Source organism: Aquarana catesbeiana, linkage group LG11, assembly GCF_042186555.1.
Source record: "Aquarana catesbeiana isolate 2022-GZ linkage group LG11, ASM4218655v1, whole genome shotgun sequence".
Classification (NCBI taxonomy): Eukaryota; Metazoa; Chordata; class Amphibia; order Anura; family Ranidae; genus Aquarana; species Aquarana catesbeiana.
The window spans coordinates 27,846,138-27,867,924 of record NC_133334.1 but is presented as its reverse complement, the minus strand read 5'-3'; the positions used below and the strand labels follow the sequence as shown (position 1 = coordinate 27,867,924).

The window sequence follows — 21,787 nt, the reverse complement described above, 5'->3', positions numbered from 1 at the left end:
AATTATTTTACAGGTCATGCAGAGATACCAGGCAGTGTGCATATTGTTCGCTCATCCTCGAGGGATGCTATGGACATCTCCTTTCAAGGTTTTAAGTCTCCATCTGGACCCATAGTGGCTTATGCCATCATCATGACAACGGAATTCCATGGTAGTAACAGCAAACATAATAGAATAATACTAACTAGCAGCATAACTGTGAAGCCGAAAATAATTTACACTGACAAGTCCTGCAGTTTTTTAAGGACAATGAGTCTAGATTGTTTTAACTGTAGTGAAGATGTGATATTAGCCACACAGGGAGTGCATTGGTTTAAATGCAGAAGTTGACCCATTGACATTCGACCCAAAGAATTGCCCTATAAGAAGGATCAGTAAAGCACAACCATTCTGCACAGCAGAAAGAATTTATGTAACGAGCTAACATGGCTTCCTTCATGAACATCTATAATTACACGTTATGCCTAGAAACATATCTTGGTAACATTATTTAACCACTTCAGCCCCGGAAGGTATTACCCCCTTAATAACCAGGCCATTTTTTGCGATACAGCACTGCGTTACTTTAACCACTTGCTGACCAGTTTTACTGCAGAAGAATGGCACGGCTGGGCGAAACAACATTATGTTGGCCACTCTGTGGCCACTAGGGGCGCGCACCCGCTGCTCCCCCCGGAGCCCATGCGAGTGCCCGGCGGGCGCGATGACCGCCGGGCTCCCGCGTTCGCTCATGACACACTGAGAACCGGGATCTGTGTGTGTAAACACACAGATCCCGGTTCTCTGAGGGGAGAACAGACAGATCGTGTGTTCATACAAAGTATGAACAGCGATCTGTTATCTCCCCTACACAGTCCCCTCCTCCTTCAGTTAGAACACAGAGAGGGAACACAGTTAACCCCTTGATCGCCCCCTAGTTTTTAACCCCTTACCTGCCAGTGACACTTTTACAGTAATCAGTGCATTTTTATCTGTATCACTGTATAAATGCCAATGGTCCCAAAAATGTGTCAAAAGTGTCCAATGTGCCCGCTATAATGTCGCAGTCCTGATAAAAGTTGCAGATCACCGCCATTACTAGTAAAAAAAATAATAATAATAAAAATGCTATAAATCTATCCCCTATTTTGTAGACGCTATAACTTTTGCGCGAAACAATCAATATACGCTTATTGCGATTTTTATTACCAAAAATATGTAGAAAAATACATATTGGGCTTAACTGAGAAAAAATTTGCTTTTTTAAAAAAAAAAAAAAAAAAAAAAGGGGGGGGATATTTATTATAGCAAAAAGTACAAAATATTGTGTTTTTTCAAAATTGTCGCTCTTTTTTTGTTTATAGTGCAAAACATAAAAACCACAGAGATGATAAAATACCACCAAAAGAAAGCTCTATTTGTGGGAAAAAAAAAGAAGTTAATTTTGTTTGGGTGCAGCGCCGCACGACCGCGCACTTTTCAGTTAAAGCGACGCAGTGCTGAATTGCAAAAAATGGTCTGGTCATTCAGCAGCCAAATTTTCCAGGGCTGAAGCGGTTAACTGACAATTGCGCGATTGTGCTTTGCTGTACCCAAATATAATTTATGCCCTTTTTTTTCCCCACAAATAGAGCTTTCTTTTGGTGGTATTTGATCACCTCTGCGGTTTTTATTTTTTGCGCTATAAACAAAAAAAAGTGACAATTTTGAAAAAAAAAACAATATTTTTTACTTTCTGCTATTAAACATATCCAATAAAAAAATATGTAAAAAATCGAATTTCTTCATCAATGTAGGCCAATATGTATTCTTCTACATATTATTGGTAAAAAAAAATCCCAATTAGCGTATATTGATTGGTTTGCGCAAAAGTTATTGTGTCTACAAACTATGGTATATTTTTATGGCATTTTTATTTTTACTACTTGATTTGATTGTAGCCGTATTAGTGCAATTGTGACAGAGAAAATTGAGTACTGTCCGTGATACTTTTTTTATTTGCACTAACATACAATTTTTCAGGACAAGCTTTCGGGGTATGTCCCCTTCTTCAAGGTCCAAGCAGTACTGATTCACAAATTTTTAAGCAGCATGTTAAAGAAGAAGAAGAAAAAAAAAGAGAAAACCAAACACATACAAATCAATGGTAATAAAGATAGCAGCAGAGTTAGTGAGATAAGACAGAGGGAGAGCTATAGAATGCAGGGGGGGATACTAGTCACAGAGGGGGTCGTAAAACTTTAGCATAATGTGTAAGGAAACCAATATCTAAATTCAGGCCGATATATTTTGTGTCAAAAAGAAGTATCATTCTTAGTTCAAACGTTTTCCTTTCCTGGATAGTTCTGAAATTCTCTTTAAGAACTAAAACATTGAGCTTGTCCTGAAAAATTGTATGTTAGTGCAAATAAAAAAAGTATCACGGACAGTACTCAATTTTCTCTGTCTTTATTTTTACTAGTAATGGTCACTGTATAAATGACACTGGCTGGGAAGGGATTAACATCATGGGTGATCACAGGGTTAAGTGTGCTCCTAGGGAATGCTTTGCAACTGTGTGAGGGATGGACTGACTGGAGGAAGAGAGAGAACTTGTGTTCCTGATTAGCAGGAACACAGATCTCTCTCTTCCTGTCTGACAGTAAGACAGTCTGCCTTGTTTACATAGGTTCTGTCTCTTCAGCGAACGATCGGCGGGTCCTGGCAGCCATCGGCCGCCGGACCTGCTGATTGGCTCCCGCTGTGTCCAATCACAGCGGGAGTGGGTCTCCAGTGGCCACGCGCGGGCCCCATATCCAGGAAGAGACAACGTACAGGTATGTTGTTTCGCGCAGGCCACAGTTTATGTGCGGTGGGCAGTCCAGAAGCAGTTAAACACAACAAATCCTTTTTAAAATAGTTAACTAGCATTTTAAGCAGTCCCTTGAAAAACAAAAAGAGTAAAATGCAAATAATAATGTAGTTTCATAAGTCGTTTTACATGCTGTCCTATTGGTCATTCTTTTTTACCTTGCAGGCAACACAAATTAAGCATTACCTTAAAAGTCAGAATAAAAATTAAAATAATCTATCAAATATAGAAAATATCAGATTGTTGAAAGTATTTTCTTTGGTCATTTGTTACTCTATCCAATTGGTCATTCTCTTTCAATTTTCAGGCCAAAAACCAACTAAGGGATCTTTATCTAAGACTTATAATGATTTCAAGAAAGGATTGACAAGGACTTATGTGACCTCTGTCATTGAGGCGCAGAATATCCAGAACACTGACCAATTGAATAAGATAAATGTCCACGTGGGAGATGGGACTGTTTCAAGGGGATACGTCAATGGACCTTTGGACCCCACAAAACACTACAGGTAATGGGGTTGCTTCCACGTCCATCCAATGAGACACACCTTGTGTTTAAAAATCAAGAATTATATTACTTAGACCCCAGGGTTTGAAAAGTTCCAAATACAGATTTTCAGAAAGATCTCTATAATAATTACTAGTGATGAGAAAATTCGTGGATGAAATTTCAGTTAAACTGTTACATTTACTGTAAAATCATTTCTCTCAAAAAATAAGATGGACACTGATCTCTTGACTTCCAGGGTCTACATAGTTGGCTTTCTCACTATAAACTACGATCCAGCCACAAACACCATCAATGAAGATCAATCAACAGCAGCTGATACCAGCTTCTCTGGTTCTTCGTCAACAACTTCTATTTTTAGAACAGGTACATCCGGCTTCTCTGGTTCTGCTTCATCGACCTCTACTTTTAGAACAGGTACGTTTCGTAATGTATTTTCCCATTAACATTTTCACATTTTATATTTGTGCTGTACGTTCTTTAGTTTATCACTTCTATATCCTAAAATATTTCTCCTGCCTCTCGTCCAACAACCTTTCTCTACCCTCCTACAGCCTTTCACCTGCTTCTTGCTTTAAAATAAAATTTCCTTAAAAAGTTCCCTGATCCCACCTGTCTTCTAGACAGATAATTGATGGTTTGGGTCCTATATACTCTCGTCCAGTCATGCTGATTGGTGGCTCTTACTGCAGCACTGACTGTTACTTGCAAAATGATGTGCGTTCCCATTTCTATGTTGCAGTACCATGAACTCGGGCTGTTGTCATGGTGCACCCCTTGGGTGTGGATCCATGATGGCCATGCCTTGGAAGTAAGGGGTTCAATGACTTGGTCTTTCATCCAGGCTGCACGAAAAAAAATTTTATCGCTGTAATTACCTTTATATCGTACTTTATTGTGGCACTTCCTGTCTCTCCTCCCATGGGAGTAGGCGTGTTTATTGCCTTTCCCCGGCGCCGCACTGTCTCCTGGGAGCTTAGTGTCAGGCTTCCCAAGATTCAGTGCGGAAACAATGATCATGCGTGTGAACAAGCTGTGAATGAACCGCATTCACTGCATCCAGGAAATCAATGCTTGTGGGCCCACAAGCAAGATGGAAACAGCCAGCATCACATTTTTTAAGTTATTCTTCAGTACGAAAACAGACAGAGGCGGAAATATTACACTCAAACTGTGAGTATTATTTTGGGATTAGCAAAGTGTCTCAATGACCTAAAAAAAAAAAAAAAAAAAAGATTGGTCGCCGGACTCCCGCTTTAAGTAGACATCCATAAATGATGGAGGACACAGCTTGTCCTCTGGGATTAATTACAGCTTCAGTATGGACACAGAGTCCGAGGGATCTACTGCAGGAATAACAGGTAATAATAAATAAACAAACAATAAATAATAAATAAAAAAAACAAAGAATGCAATATTACTGGTGGTGACAGTCTGCATCAAATATGTATTTTTTTTTCTATTTAGCTCAAACTTACACTTTAAATTACTTTTAAATGGAGGTGTGATAGTGATACTGAATTATTTTACAGGTCATGCAGAGATACCAGGCAGTGTGCAGATTGTTCGCTCATCCTCGAGGGATGCTATGGACATCACCTTCCAAGGTTTTAAGTCTCCATCTGGACCCATAGTGGCTTATGCCATCATTATGACGACCGATTTAATTGGTAGGCACAGCAAACTTAATAGAAGTATATGGACTAGTTGCATAGCTGTGAAATTGAGAATCATTTAAACTGACTGGTCCTGTAAATTTTGAAGAATAAGCTTGTCTGGGTCTAATTTGCTTGAACTGTAGTTGACGTGATATTAGCCACAAAGAGAGTGCATTGGTTTCAATGAGTTAGTAGACTCATAGACTTGAATTGTGAGAAGCATCAGTAAAGCACAACCATTGTGCGACACTTCAAAGCAGATCCAGATATCTAATAAGCTAACGTGGTTTTCTATCATTAAAAGTTATGCCTAGAAACCTATTTTCTTAACATTTTTTAAAGAAACCATTGAGTTACCTAACAATATTTGCAATTCCCTTGAAAAAAATATGAAAATCTTGATTTTTTTTCTAAGAAAAGGTAAAAAGTGAGTCTGAATCTATCCATACAAAAAATATCAATTGGTGTTCAATTTATTTTGATTAGTCATTTGTCATGCTATCCCATTTTTTTTCTTTAACTTGCAGGCAACACACCAACTAAAGGGTCTTTCTCAAAGACATATAATGATTTCAAGAATGGGTTGACCAGCACTTATGTGACCTCTGTCATTGAGCCGAATATCCAGAACGCTGATCAACTGAATAAGATAAGTGTCCACGTGGGAGATGGCACTGTTACAAGGGGATACCTCAATGGACCATTGGACCCCACAAAACACTACAGGTAAGGGAGTTACTTCCACATTCATCCAATGGGACACACTTTGTGTTTAAAAATCAAGAATTACATTGCTCAGACACCAGACTGAAATTAAATTGTTCAATTGACCAGTTGTGTAGGGATTTGAAATGTTCCAAATACAGATTTTCATAAAGATCTTTATATAATTATCAGTAAAAGGCAAAATTGTCAGTTTTCACTGTGATAAAATCTGGGAAACAATTGGGTTATTTTAGCTAAATTTAACAGCAAAAGCAAGTGATCCTCAAGTCAATTATAACATGGTGATCTTGTGGCTTTGCCTATGAAAGGGTTGACACTAGGGTAAGCATTATGGCTAGGGCTGTGACTCCCACAGGCATAGACATGATGGGACTTGTAGTTTCGCAACAGCTGGAGGGCCGCGAGTTTGAGACCCCTGCTCTAAGCAGTCTGTATGGTGAAACTTTGGGTTAATGTCGATGGAATTTCAGTGAAAATGTTTCATTTGCCGCAAAATCATTTGTTGCAAATACTAAGATGGACTCTGATCTCTTGACTTTCAGGGTCTACATAGTAGGCTTTACCTCAATAAACTTTGATCCAGCCACAAACACAATCAATGAAGATCAGTCAACAGCAACTGTTACCAGCTTCTCTGGTTCTGCTTCATCAACTTCTACTTTTAGAACAGGTATTTTTCAGATTTGCTATTTGTGATAAATGTTCTTTACTATTTATTTAAATTCTAAACCATATCTGCTGCCTCCCATCCCCTGGTCCTCTTCTATCCCCTAAACCCTTCCCCTTCACCTACTCCTTGATTAAAATGTAATTCCTTAAAATAAAAATAAAAACTACTCTAAGTTCATCCATCTTCTGGCCAGTCCAGTGAAGGTTTGGGTCCATTCTCCTCCTGTCCAGCCATGGCGACAGGTGGTTTATACTGCAGCACTGATTGACATGTGTATAACAATGTGTGAGGTCTGTTTAGTTTTTCAGTACTATGGGCTCGGGCTGTTGTAATGATGGTCCCCTGGGGGGTAGATCCATGGCTGCCTTGGCTCAGGGGTCAGGGGTTAAATGACATTGTCTTTCATCCAGGCCTGAAGTGGGCATCTGCAAATGGTGAAGAAGGACACAACCTGTACCCAGGGAATAATTACAACATAAACTTGGAGACAGTCAGAGCCCAATTTTATCTGAGCATCCCATCACCAGATCTGTATAACTAGAAAGCTTTTTCTACTACTCTACTGCTAGTTTTTTTATTGAAGACCAGATAGCCTTGTCATTTTGTTTAAAGGAAGTAAACACATAAGAGATCTACTGCAAGAACAACAGCTAATAACACAAAATTACAAGTGTTACTCAAACAAAGACTAACGTGTTACCGTAGGTGACAGACTCCATCATATACGTCATTCTTCTATTTAGCCAAAATCTACACTTTAAAGTGTAAGTAAACCCCCTATCAGTTTCAGTCAAGGAAGCTGCCATCTTTGCCTCTGTTTAATCTACAACTGCCATGATGCTGCACATGTGATCAGTTATGACACCAGCCATTGGATGGTTTGACAGTTTGATTGAGAGCACAACCAATGGGAGTGTTATATTTCTGGCACGTGCCGGAAATGAAACAGTTTTTTGAAACTGGTAAACTGATGGGTTTGCTTCCGCTTTACCTTACCTGTAAATGGAGATCCGATACTGACATTGAATTATTTTATAGATCGTGCAGAGATGCCAGGCAGTGTGCAGATCGTTCTCTCGGCCTCGAGGGATGCTATGGACATCACCTTTCCAAGTTTTAAGTCTGTATCTGGACCCATAGTAGCTTATGCCATCATCATGACAACCGATTTACATGGTAGGAACGAAAAAAACGAATAGAATGACATGGATTAGTAGCATAGATGTGAAACTGAAAGTCATTTAAACTAATTAGTCTTGCAATTTTTGAAGGATAAGCTTGTCTGAGTCTAATTTGCTTTAATTGTAGTTAAGATGTGATATTAGCCTCACAGAAAGGCCTTTGGGTTTCAGTGGGTTGGTTGACTCGCATTGTGAGAAGGATCAGTAAAGCACAAGCATTGTGTGACACTGCAGAGCAGAAAGTTATCCAGGAGACGTAATGAGCTAACATGGCTTCCTTCATTAACATTTATAATTACAAACTATGCCTAGAAACATACTTTATTTTTATAACATTATTTAAATAAAAGAAACCATTTTTATAGAGTTACCTAAAATGTTAAGCAGTCCCTTGAAAAATAAAAAGATGAAAATTAAAATAGTGGGGTTTTTTTAAGAAAAAGGGAGGCTGAATCTATCAAATAGACAGAAAACACAGTTTAGGATTGAATGTATTTTCATTAGTCATTTGTCATGCTATCCTATTGGTCATTCTTTTTGTAACTTGCAGGCAACACACTAACTAAAGGGTCTTTATCAAAGACTTATAATGATTTCAAGAGTGGGTTGACCAGTACCTATGTAACCTCTGTCATTGAGCCACAGAATATCCAGAACACTGACCAACTGAATCAGATAAGTGTCCACGTTGGAGATGGCACTGTTTCAAGGGGATACGTCAATGGACCTCTGGACCCCACAAAACATTACAGGTAATGGAGTTGCTTCCACATCCATCCAACGGGAAAAACTTTGTGTTTAAAAATCAATACCAGCTTTGCTCAGACACTAGACTGAATCTTTGCTAAATTGAGCAGCAGTGTAAGGATTTGAATAGTTCCAAATACAGAGTTTCATAAAGATCCCTATATAATAATTAATAGCGTTTAGCAAAATTGTCATTGTTCACATTAGTGAAATTTCAGTAATAATTGAGCCATTTTAGCAAAATCTAACAACAAAAACAAGTCAATTATAAGATGGTGATCATATGGCTTTGTGTATCAAAGGGATAGAACTAGGGTAAGCATTATGAGTAGAGTTGGCTTTGTTCATCACTAGGATGGTGATCACTTGGACTCCTTGGAAACAAATCCATGTTTTTTGGTATTCCTCCAAGCAGTCTTCATGGTGAAACTGAAGTAGAATAGTAAAGTATCGAACCAGGCAGAACTTCAGCAATGCAGGTTTATTAACAGCTGATAACATACAGGTTTATGTTCAAAATATTACAATATACAGGTCTAATTTATACAGTTTCTTACAATGCATGCATATTAGATATAAATATTCTTATCCTCTAACCAAATTTAAACAATTGTGAATTGTTCTCACCTTGAACCAGAATGGGTCTTTACTGCCAATTCTTGGGAACCTCTCACCTGATAGGGACCAGCCGATCTGCCGGTCATCTGGTCCCCTCACAGAGTTCTGGGTTCCAGCTCGACCAAGTTCTTGAGGGAAATTCACCTGAGACCACATTCTGGAACAAGTTAAGAAGTCTTCTCTGACTCGTACGAGGAGACAAGTTAGGACAGATACTTGCCCATTGGTTCTGACCTCTATGACCCGTGCAATAGGGCAGCATACACAGAGTTCAGCCTTATGAGCTCCTATCTGACTTGTCCGAGGGGACAAGTTAGGACAGATACTTGCCCATTGGTTCTGACCTCTATGACCCGTGCAATAGGGCAGCATACATAGAGTTCAGCCTTATGAGCTCCTATCTGACTTGTCTGTCTAACAATTGTAGAGCTTGCATTTATATACCATTTCACAAGTCTTATCTCAACTATCTTTCTTACCTATGATTGGTCGCTAAGATCTACATCAAAGTAACCAACCATAAATCTGACACCTGTTCTACAACCAGACAAACTTAATTATTCCCAAAATTCCTATATGTTCATTAAAGTGATTTATAACTCTTTTTGTCCAATTAAAAACACCTGTATAGAGACAGTCTGGCACCCAGCTGTGTTATCAAACTCTCCTTATCTTGATAAGATTTAACTAGCTTTAAGGTTTTTTCAGATTTACAACTTTGAGACAATTAACTTTCAATAACCCCACCAGATGTTTTATATGTTTCACTATATGCATGTATTTTAACAGTTTTAATGAGGGCACAAGCAGACCTTTGTTTGACCCTGTCAAACTTAATTAATGTTCTGTACATAACTTTCCTGTATTCCACCTAATTATTTTAACCACCTGTTTTCTTATCTGTCTGAGACCATTCTACATAACTTGAATCTATTCTAATGAACTTTCATCCAGTAGACTATCTTAATACATTTTCGAGAACACCTGTTTACAAGTACTTGTCATAAAGCAGAGGTCATTTAAAGTTCAACACTTATAAATGAAGACTTTCTAAATCTATGGAAAACACAGTATACATTATTAAAAGATTAATAATTGTTGCTTTACTTATTGAATAATAATATTGATAAAACCACTACTATATAATAATATGAATAATAATAATAATTATTATCAATAAAATATATGCAAATCAATATATACAATATGAAATACATTGGCTAATATGAGATTCCACAACAAAACATGAGGTTAATGTAGATGATATTTCAGTGAAATTGTTACATTTGCTGCAAAATCATTCCTACCAAATAATGCATGTTGATCGTTTGACTTTCAGGGTCTACATAGCAGGCTTTACAGCAATAAACTTTGATCCAACCACAAACACCATCAATGAAGATCAGTCTACAGCAACTGTTTCCAGCTTCTCTGGTTCTGCTTCAACAACTTCTACTTTTAGAACAGGTATACACATTTTGTAATATATTTACAGTTAACATTTTTAATATTTGCTATTTGTGATAAATGTTCTTTAATCATCACTTAAATCATAAACAATATCTGCTGCCTCCCGTCTCCCTGGTCCTCTCCTAAACTGTTCCCCTGATCCTTGTTTTAATATTAAATTCTTTTAAAAAGTACCCTCATTTCATCCATCTTCTGGCCAGTCCAGTGATGGGCAGGGTCCATTCATCTCCTGTCCGGCCATGGTGGTGGACGGCTCGTACTGCAGCACTCATTTACATGTGCATAATAATGTGTGAGCTCTGTTCAGTGTTTCAGTGCTATGGGCTCCACCTGTTGCAATGATGGACCCCCCAGGGGGTAGATCCATGACTGCATTGGCTCAGAGGTAAGGGGTTAAATGACATGGCCTTTCATCCAGGCCTGAAGTGGGCATCTGCAAATGGTGAAGAAGGACACAACCTGTACCCAGGGAATAATTACAACATAAACTTTGAGACAATCAGAGTCCAATGTTATCTGAGCATCCCATCACCAGATCTGTCTAACTAGAAAGTGTTTTCTACTTTTAAACTTTCAGCTACAATTTATTTTAAGTTGCTTTAACTGCTTCAAAGTATTAGTTAAAGTTGGGCTTTAATTTGTTTGTCACCTACTTTAAGTCCATTTAAAGTTATGTGTCCATCTAAACTACTCTCTCAACATGGTGACAACGCTACTGCTAGTTTTTTTATTGAAGACCAGATAGCCTTGTCATTCTGTTTAAAGGAAGTAATCACATAAGAGCTCTACTGCAAGAACAACAGCTAATAACACAATGTTACAAGTGTTACTCAGAAAAACAAAGACTAAATGTTACCGTTAGTGACAGACTCCATCATATACGTCAATCTTCTATTTAGCCCAAATCTACACTTAAAAGTGTAAGTAAGCCCCCCTATCAGTTTCAGCCAAGGAAGCTGCCATCTTTGCCTCTGTTTAATCGACAACTGCCATGATGCTGCACATGTGATCAGTTAAGACACCAGCCATTGGATGGTTGGTTTGACAGTTTGGTTGAGAGCACAACCAATGGGAGTGTTACATTTCTGGCACGTGCCGGAAATTAAACATTTTTTTGAAACCGGTAAACTGGTGGGTTTACTTCCGCTTTAACTTACCTGTAAATGGAGATCCGATACTGACATTGAATTATTTTATAGATCGTGCAGAGATGACAGGCAATGTGCAGATTGTTCGCTCGGCCTCGAGGGATGTTATGGACATCACCTTTCCAAGTTTTACGTCTCCATCTGGACCCATAGTAGCTTATGCCATCATCATGACAACCGATTTACATGGTAGGAAAGAAAAAAAATGAATAGAATGATATGGATTAGTAGCATAGATGTGAAATTGAAAATCATTTAAACTGATTAGTCTTGTAATTTTTGAAGGATAAGCTTGTCTGAGTCTAATTTGCTTTAATTGTAGTTAAGATGTGATATTAGCCTCACAAAAAAGGGCTTTGGGTTTCAGTGGGTTGGTTGACTCGCAGTGTGAGAAGGATCAGTAAAGCACAAGCATGTGTGACATTGCAGAGCAGAAAGTAGATCCAGGATACGTAATGAGCTAACATGGCTTCCTTCATGCACATTTATAATTACAAACTATGCCTAGAAACATACTTTCTTTTTATAACATTATTTAAATAAAAGAAACCATTTTTATAGAGTTACCTAACATGTTAAGCAGTCCCTTGAAAAATAAAAAGATGAAAATTAAAATAGTGGGGTTTTTTTAAGAAAAAGGGAGGCTGAATCTATCAAATAGATAGAAAACACAGTTTAGGATTGAATGTATTTTCATTAGTCATTTGTCATGCTATCCTATTGGTCATTCTTTTTGTAACTTGCAGGCAACACACTAACGAAAGGGTCTTTATCAAAGACTTATAATGATTTCAAGAGTGGGTTGACCAGTACCTATGTAACCTCTGTCATTGAGCCACAGAATATCCAGAACACTGACCAACTGAATCAGATAAGTGTCCACGTTGGAGATGGCACTGTTTCAAGGGGGTACGTCAATGGACCTCTGGACCCCACAAAACATTACAGGTAATGGAGTTGCTTCCACATCCATCCAACGGGAAAAACTTTGTGTTTAAAAATCAATACCAGCTTTGCTCAGACACTAGACTGAATCTTTGCTAAATTGAGCAGCAGTGTAAGGATTTGAATAGTTCCAAATACAGAGTTTCATAAAGATCCCTATATAATAATTAATAGCGTTTAGCAAAATTGTCATTGTTCACATTAGTGAAATTTCAGTAATAATTGAGCCATTTTAGCAAAATCTAACAACAAAAACAAGTCAATTATAAGATGGTGATCATATGGCTTTGTGTTTCAAAGGGATAGAACTAGGGTAAGCATTATGAGTAGAGTTGGCTTTGTTCATCACTAGGATGGTGATCACTTGGACTCCTTGGAAACAAATCCATGTTTTTTGGTATTCCTCCAAGCAGTCTTCATGGTGAAACATGAGGTTAATGTAGATGATATTTCAGTGAAATTGTTACATTTGCTGCAAAATCATTCCTACCAAATAATGCATGTTGATCGTTTGACTTTCAGGGTCTACATAGCAGGCTTTACAGCAATAAACTTTGATCCAACCACAAACACCATCAATGAAGATCAGTCTACAGCAACTGTTTCCAGCTTCTCTGGTTCTGCTTCAACAACTTCTACTTTTAGAACAGGTATATACATTTTGTAATATATTTACAGTTAACATTTTTAATATTTGCTATTTGTGATAAATGTTCTTTAATCATCACTTAAATCATAAACAATATCTGCTGCCTCCCGTCTCCCTGGTCCTCTCCTAAACTGTTCCCCTGATCCTTGTTTTAATATTAAATTCTTTTAAAAAGTACCCTCATTTCATCCATCTTCTGGCCAGTCCAGTGATGGGCAGGGTCCATTCATCTCCTGTCCGGCCATGGTGGTGGACGGCTCGTACTGCAGCACTCATTTACATGTGCATAATAATGTGTGAGCTCTGTTCAGTGTTTCAGTGCTATGGGCTCCGCCTGTTGCAATGATGGACCCCCCAGGGGGTAGATCCATGACTGCATTGGCTCAGAGGTAAGGGGTTAAATGACATGGCCTTTCATCCGGGCCTGAAGTGGGCATCTGCAAATGGTGAAGAAGGACACACCCTGTACCCAGGGAATAATTACAACATAAACTTTGAGACAATCAGAGTCCAATGTTATCTGAGCATCCCATCACCAGATCTGTCTAACTAGAAAGCGTTTTCTACTTTTAAACTTTCAGCTACAATTTATTTTAAGTTGCTTTAACTGCTTCAAAGTATTAGTTAAAGTTGGGCTTTAATTTGTTTGTCACCTACTTTAAGTCCATTTAAAGTTATGTGTCCATCTAAACTACTCTCTCAACATGTTGACAACGCTACTGCTAGTTTTTTTATTGAAGACCAGATAGCCTTGTCATTCTGTTTAAAGGAAGTAATCACATAAGAGCTCTACTGCAAGAACAACAGCTAATAACACAATGTTACAAGTGTTACTCAGAAAAACAAAGACTAAATGTTACCGTTAGTGACAGACTCCATCATATACGTCATTCTTCTATTTAGCCCAAATCTACACTTAAAAGTGTAAGTAAGCCCCCCTATCAGTTTCAGCCAAGGAAGCTGCCATCTTTGCCTCTGTTTAATCGACAACTGCCATGATGCTGCACATGTGATCAGTTAAGACACCAGCCATTGGATGGTTGGTTTGACAGTTTGGTTGAGAGCACAACCAATGGGAGTGTTACATTTCTGGCACGTGCCGGAAATTAAACATTTTTTTGAAACCGGTAAACTGGTGGGTTTTCTTCCGCTTTAACTTACCTGTAAATGGAGATCCGATACTGACATTGAATTATTTTATAGATCGTGCAGAGATGACAGGCAATGTGCAGATTGTTCGCTCGGCCTCGAGGGATGCTATGGACATCACCTTTCCAAGTTTTACGTCTCCATCTGGACCCATAGTAGCTTATGCCATCATCATGACAACCGATTTACATGGTAGGAAAGAAAAAAAAATGAATAGAATGATATGGATTAGTAGCATAGATGTGAAATTGAAAATCATTTAAACTGATTAGTCTTGTAATTTTTGAAGGATAAGCTTGTCTGAGTCTAATTTGCTTTAATTGTAGTTAAGATGTGATATTAGCCTCACAAAAAAGGGCTTTGGGTTTCAGTGGGTTGGTTGACTCGCAGTGTGAGAAGGATCAGTAAAGCACAAGCATTGTGTGACATTGCAGAGCAGAAAGTAGATCCAGGATACGTAATGAGCTAACATGGCTTCCTTCATGCACATTTATAATTACAAACTATGCCTAGAAACATACTTTCTTTTTATAATATTATTTATATAAAACAAACCATTTTGATAGTTACCTAACATGTTAAGCAGTCCCTTGAAAAATAAAAAGATGAAAATGAAAATAGTGGGGTTTTTTTTACGAAAAAGGGAGGCTGAATCTATCAAATAGATAGAAAATACAATTTGGGATTGAATGTATTTTCATTAGTCATTTGTCATGCTATCCCATTGGTCATTCTTTTTCTAACTTGCAGGCAACACACTAACTAAAGGGTCTTTATCAAAGACTTATAATGATTTCAAGAATGGGTTGACCAGTACCTATGTGACCTCTGTCATTGAGCCACAGAACATCCAGAACGCTGACCAATTGAATCAAATAAGTGTCCACGTGGGAGATGGCACTGTTTCAAGGGGATATCTCAATGGACCTCTGGACCCCACAAAACATTACAGGTAATGGAGTTGCTTCCACATCCATACAACGGGAAAAACTTTGTGTTTAAAAAATCAGTACTAGCTTTGCTCAGACACTAGACTGAATCTTTGCTAAATTGAGCAGTAGTGTAGGGATTTGCCTTTAGCAAAATTGTCAGTGTTCACATTTGTGAAATTTTCAGTAATAATTGGGTCATTTTAGCAAAATCTAACAACAAAAACAAGTGAGCCTCAAGTCAATTATAAGATGGTGATCATATGGCTTTGTGTATCAAAGTGATAGAACTAGGGTTAGCATTATGAGTAGGGTTGGCTTTGCTCATTAATCACGATGTCAGCACTGGGATGGTGATCACTTGGACTCCTAGGAAACAAAACCATGTTTTTTTGGTATTCCTCCAAGCAGTCTTCATGGTGAAACATGAGGTTAATGTAAATGATATTTCAGTGAAATTGTTACATTTTCATTCCTACCAAATAATGCATGTTGATCTTTTGACTTTCAGGGTCTACATAGCAGGCTTTACAGCAATAAACTTTGATCCAACCACAAACACCATCAATGAAGATCAGTCTACAGCAACTGTTTCCAGCTTTTCTGGTTCTGCTTCAACAACTTCTACTTTTAGAACAGGTATATATGTTTTGTAATATATTTACAGTTAACATTTTTCATATTTGCTATTTGTGATAAATGTTCATTAATCATCACTTAAATCGTAAACAATATCTGCTGCCTCCCGTCTCCCTGTTCCTCTCCTAAACTGTTCCCCTGCTCCTTGTTTTAATATTAAATTCTTTTAAAAAGTAACCTTATTTCATCCATCTTCTGGCCAGTCCAGTGATGGGAAGGGTCCATTTATCTCCTGTCCAGCCATATTGATGGACGGCTCGTACTGCAGCACTCATTTACATGTGCATAATAATGTGTGAGCTCTGTTCTGTGTTTCAGTACTATGGGTTCGGCCTGTTGCAATGATGGACCCCCCCAGGGGGTAGATCCATGACTGCATTGGCTCAGAGGTAAGGGGTTAAATGACATGGCCTTTCATCCAGGCCTGAAGTGGGCATCCGTAAATAGTGAAGAATGACACAACCTGTAGCCAGGGAATAATTACAGATTAAATTTGCAGACAGTCGGAGCCCGAGGCTACCTGAGCACCCAGTCTCCAGTTCTGTCTAACTCAGGGGTCTCAAAATGGCAGCCCTCCAGCTGTTGCAAAACTACAAGTCCCATCATGCCTCTGCCTGTGGGAGTCATGTTTGTAACTGTCAGCCTTGCAATGCCTCATGGGACTTGTAGTTTCGCAACAGCTGGAGGGCCACCAGTTTGAGACCCCTGGGAGTCTAACTAGAAAGCTTTTTCTACTTTTACATTTTCAGATACAATTTATTTTAAGTTGCTTTCACTGCTGAAAAGTATTCGCTGAAGTTGAGCTTTAATTTGTTTGTCACCCATTTTAAGTCCAGTTAATGCTACATGTCCATCTAAACTACCCTGTCTACATGGTGACAATGCTGCTGCCAGATTTTATTGAAGCAGTGTTAATTTTAGTCTTAGGACTAAAATGGCATTTTAGTTTTAGTCCCATTTTAGTCTTCTGCAATTGTTTTAGTCGTATTTAGTCAACTAAATCTCCAGTACCTTTTTGTTGACTAAAATGTCCTACGTTTTAGTCGACTAAAATCTCCAGTACATTTCAGTAATTGCAATTTAGTTTTAGTCATAGTCTTTTGACTAAAAATGGCATTTTAGTTTTAGTCTCATTTTAGTCTTTTGACTACAATGGCTTTTAGTTTTAGTCATATTTTAGTCATCTCAATTGTTTTAGTTTTAGTCGTATTTTAGGCGACTAAAATAGTATTCATTTAGTCGACTAAAATGTTTTAGTCATTTTAGTCGACTAAAATGTTTTAGTCGTTTTAGTCGACTAAATTAACACTGCATTGAAGACCAATTAGCCTTCTCAGTCTGATAAAAGGAAGCAGAAACATAAGGAATCTACAATTGTTACTCAAAAAAATAAAGACTACAGAGTTACTGCTGGTTACAGACTGCATTATATATATCATTCTTCTATTTAGCCAAATCTACACTTTAACTCATCTATAAATGGAGATGTGATACTGATAGTGAATTATTTTACAGGTCATGCAGAGATACCAGGCAGCGTGCAGATTGTTCGCTCGTCCTCGAGGGATGCTATGGACATCACCTTCCAAAGTTTTAGGACTCCATCTGGACCCATAGTGGCTTATGCCATCATCATGACAACTGATTTATTTGGTAAGAAAAGTACACTTAAGAGAAGTACGTGATCCAGCAGCCAAACTGTGAAATCTTTTAAACTGAATAGCAGTACATTTTTTGAAGTATATGCATCTGTGAGTCTAGTTTTCTTTATCTGTAGTTAAAATATGATATTAGCCACACAGGGAGTGCATTGGTGTCAATGGGGAGATCAACTCATAGACTTTCCCTGTGAGAAAGATTAGAAAGACAACCATTGTGTGACACTACAGAGCAGAAAGAAGATCCAGGATATGTAATGAACTAACATGGCTTCCTTTATGTGCATCTATAATTACAAGTTATGGCTAGAAACATTTGAAAACATTATTTAAACAGATCCTTTTAATAGGGTTACCTAAAATTTAGAGCAATTCCCTTGAAAAATTGAGATTAAAATTTTTTTTTTTTCAAGAAAAAAGAAAAAGTGAGGCCAAATCTACCAAATATAAAAAATATAATTTGGCGTTGAAAATGTTTTCATTATTCATTTGTCATGCTATCTCATTGGTTATTCTTTTTGCAACTTACAGGCAACACACTAACTAAAGGGTCTTTATCAAAGACATATAATGATTTCAAGAATGGGTTGACCAGCACTTATGTGACCTCTGTCATTGAGCCACAGAACATCCAGAACACTGACCAATTGAATCAAATAAGTGTCCACGTGGGAGATGGCACTGTTTCAAGGGGATATCTCAATGGACCTTTAGATCCCACAAAACACTACAGGTAATGGAGTTACTTCTATATCCATGCAACAGAACACACCTTGTGTTTAGAAAATCATTACTCAGGCACCAGACTGAATCTTTTAATTTGACCAGCGGTGTAGGGATTTGCGAAGTTACAAATACAGATTTTCAAAAAGATCTCTATATAATAACTAGTGATAAGCAAAATTTTCAGTATTTACTTTTGGTGAAATTTCAGCAAAAATTGGGTTATTTTAGCAGAATTTTAAAACAAAAGCAAACAAACTTCAATTATAACAAAGTAAATATCTGACTTTGTGTAGAAAATGTTTGGCACTAGAGTAAACATTATGGCTAGGGTTGGCTTTGATCGTTAACAAAGGTATTGATCTCAGTGTCAGCACTGGAATGGTGATCACATGGCTTTCCTAGGAAAAAAAACATGTTTTTGATATTCCTCCAAGCAGTCTGCATGGTGAAACATAAAGTTAATGCTGATAAAATGTCGGTGAAATTTTTACATTTGCTGCAAAATCTTTCCTCCCAAATAATACAATGCATGTTGGTCTCATGATTTTCAGGGTCTACATAGTTGGCTTTACCGCTATAAACTTTGACCCAGCCACAAACACTATCAATGAAGATCAGTCAACAGCAGCTGTTAACAGCTTCTCTGGTTCTGCTTCAACAACTTCTACTTTTAGAACAGGTATATATATAGTACGTATTATAATGAATTTACTGTTTACATTTTTGACATTTTCCATTTGTGCTATATGTTCACAACCAATGGGAGTGTTACATTTCTGGCACGTGCTGTTAATGAAACAGTTTTTTGAAACTGGTAAATTGATGGGTTTACTTCCACTTTACCTTACCTGTAAATGGAGATCCGATACTGACATTGAATTATTCTATAGATCGTGCAGAGATGACAGGCAGTGTGCAGATTGTTCGCTCGGCCTCGAGGGATGCTATGGACATCACCTTTCCAAGTTTTACGTCTCCATCTGGACCCATTGTAGCTTATGCCATCATCATGACAACCGATTTACATGGTAGGAAAGAAAAAAAATGAATAGAATGATATGGATTAGTAGCATAGATGGGAAATTGAAAATCATTTAAACTGATTAGTCTTGCAATTTTTGAAGGATAAGCTTGTCTGAGTCTAATTTGCTTTAATTGAAGTTAAGATATGATATTAGCCTCACAGAAAGGGCTTTGGGTTTCAATGGGTTGGTTGACTCGCATTGTGAGAAGGATTAGTAAAGCACAAGCATGTGTGACACTGCAGAGCAGAAAGTAGATCCAGGATACGTAATGAGCTAACATGGCTTCCTTCATTAACATTTATAATTATAATTTATGCCTAGAAACATACTTTCTTTTTATAACATTACTTAAATAGAACAAACCATTTTTATAGAGCTACCTAACATGTTAAGCAGTCCCTTGGAAAAAAAAAAGATAAAAATGAAAATAGTGGGGGTTTTTTTACGAAAAAGGGAGGCTGAATCTATCAAATAGACAGAAAATACAATTTAGGATTGCATGTATTTTCATTAGTCATTTGTCATGCTATCCCATTGGTCATTCCTTTTCTAACTTGCAGGTAACACACTAACTAAAGGGTCTTTTTCAAAGACTTATAATGATTTCAAGAATGGGTTGACCAGCACTTATGTGACCTCTGTCATTGAGCCACAGAACATCCAGAACACTGACCAACTGAATCAGATAAGTGTCCACGTTGGAGATGGCACTGTTTCAAGGGGATACGTCAATGGACCTCTGGACCCCACAAAACATTACAGGTAATGGAGTTGCTTCCACATCCATACAACGGGAAAAACTTTGTGTTTAAAAAATCAGTACTAGCTTTGCTCAGACACTAGTATGATTCTTTGCTAAATTGAGCAGCAGTGTAAGGATTTGAATAGATCCAAATACAGGTTTTCATAAAGATCCCTATACAATAATTAATAGTGTTTAGCAAAATTGTCAGTGTTCACATTAGTGAAATTTTCAGTAATAATTGGGCCATTTTAGCAAAATCTAACAACAAAAACAAGTCAATTATAAGATGGTGACCATATGGCTTTGTGTATAGAACTAGGGTAAGCATTATGAGTAGAGTTGGCTTTGTTCATTACTAGGATGGTGATCACTTGGACTCCTAGGAAACAAATCCATGTTTTTTGGTATTCCTCCAAGCAGTCTTCATGGTGAAACATGAGGTTAATGTAGATGATATTTCAGTGAAATTGTTACATTTGTGGCAAAATCATTCCTACCAAATAATGCACGTTGATCTTTTGACTTTCAGGGTCTACATAGCAGGCTTTACAGCAATAAACTTTGATCCAACCACAAACACCATCAATGAAGATCAGTCTACAGCAACTGTTTCCAGCTTTTCTGGTTCTGCTTCAACAACTTCTACTTTTAGAACAGGTATATATGTTTTGTAATATATTTACAGTTAACATTTTTCATATTTGCTATTTGTGATAAATGTTCTTTAATCATCACTTAAATCGTAAACAATATCTGCTGCCTCCCGTCTCCCTGGTCCTCTCCTAAACTGTTCCCCTGATCCTTGTTTTAATATTAAATTCTTTTAAAAAGTACCCTCATTTCATCCATCTTCTGGCCAGTCCAGTGATGGGCAGGGTCCATTCATCTCCTGTCCGGCCATGGTGATGGACGGCTCGTACTGCAGCACTCATTTACATGTGTATACTAATGTGTGAGCTCTGTTCTGTGTTTCAATACTATGGGCTCGGCCTGTTGCAATGATGGACCCCCCAGGGGGTAGATCCATGACTGCATTGGCTCAGAGGTAAGGGGTTAAATGACATGGCCTTTCATCCAGGTCTGAAGTGGGCATCTGCAAATGGTGAAGAAGGACACAACCTGTACCCAGGGAATAATTACAACATAAATTTGGAGACAGTCAAAGTCCAATGTTATCTGAGCATCCCATCACCAGATCTGTCTAACTAGAAAGCTTTTTCTACTTTTAAACTTTCTGCTACAATTTATTTTAAGTTGCTTTAACTGCTTCAAAGTAATAGTTAAACTTGGGCTTTAATGTGTTTGTCACCCACTTTAAGCCTGTTTAAAGTTACGTGTCCATCTAAACTACTCTCTCAACATGATGACAACGCTACTGCTAGTTTTTTATTGAAGACCAGATAGCCTTGTCATTCTGTTTAAAGGAAGTAAACACATAAGAGATCTACTGCAAGAACAACAGCTAATAACACAATATTACAAGTGTAATGCCCTGTACACACGGTCGGACATTGATCGGACATTCCGACAACAAAATCCATGGATTTTTTCCGACAGCTGTTGGTTCAAACTTGTCTTGCATACACACGGTCGCACAAAGTTGTCGGAAAATCTGATTGTTCTGAACACAGAGACGTAAAACACGTACGTCGGGACTATAAACAGGGCAGTAGCCAATAGCTTTCGTCTCTTGATTCATTCTGAGTAGGGATGAGCTTCGAGTTCGAGTCGAACTCATGTTCGACTCGAACATTGGCTGTTCGCAA

General features: G+C 37.8%; 1 protein-coding gene across 1 annotated transcript in view; it reads left to right on the top strand.

Moving 5' to 3' along the window:
• The window catches only part of LOC141111675 (uncharacterized), a 133,424-nt gene that overhangs the window by 25,877 nt on the left and 85,760 nt on the right, over nt 1–21,787 (top strand). The window contains exons 5-25 of the mRNA XM_073603824.1: nt 14–151; nt 3,138–3,339; nt 3,577–3,704; nt 4,871–5,008; nt 5,524–5,722; nt 6,265–6,392; nt 7,431–7,568; nt 8,124–8,325; nt 10,278–10,405; nt 11,608–11,745; nt 12,303–12,504; nt 13,024–13,151; nt 14,324–14,491; nt 15,050–15,251; nt 15,740–15,867; nt 17,383–17,520; nt 18,057–18,258; nt 18,803–18,930; nt 19,142–19,279; nt 19,837–20,038; nt 20,551–20,678. Coding sequence (XP_073459925.1) covers nt 14–151; nt 3,138–3,339; nt 3,577–3,704; nt 4,871–5,008; nt 5,524–5,722; nt 6,265–6,392; nt 7,431–7,568; nt 8,124–8,325; nt 10,278–10,405; nt 11,608–11,745; nt 12,303–12,504; nt 13,024–13,151; nt 14,324–14,491; nt 15,050–15,251; nt 15,740–15,867; nt 17,383–17,520; nt 18,057–18,258; nt 18,803–18,930; nt 19,142–19,279; nt 19,837–20,038; nt 20,551–20,678 — 3,303 coding nt within the window. The remainder of the gene's footprint in view (nt 1–13; nt 152–3,137; nt 3,340–3,576; nt 3,705–4,870; nt 5,009–5,523; nt 5,723–6,264; nt 6,393–7,430; nt 7,569–8,123; nt 8,326–10,277; nt 10,406–11,607; nt 11,746–12,302; nt 12,505–13,023; nt 13,152–14,323; nt 14,492–15,049; nt 15,252–15,739; nt 15,868–17,382; nt 17,521–18,056; nt 18,259–18,802; nt 18,931–19,141; nt 19,280–19,836; nt 20,039–20,550; nt 20,679–21,787) is intronic.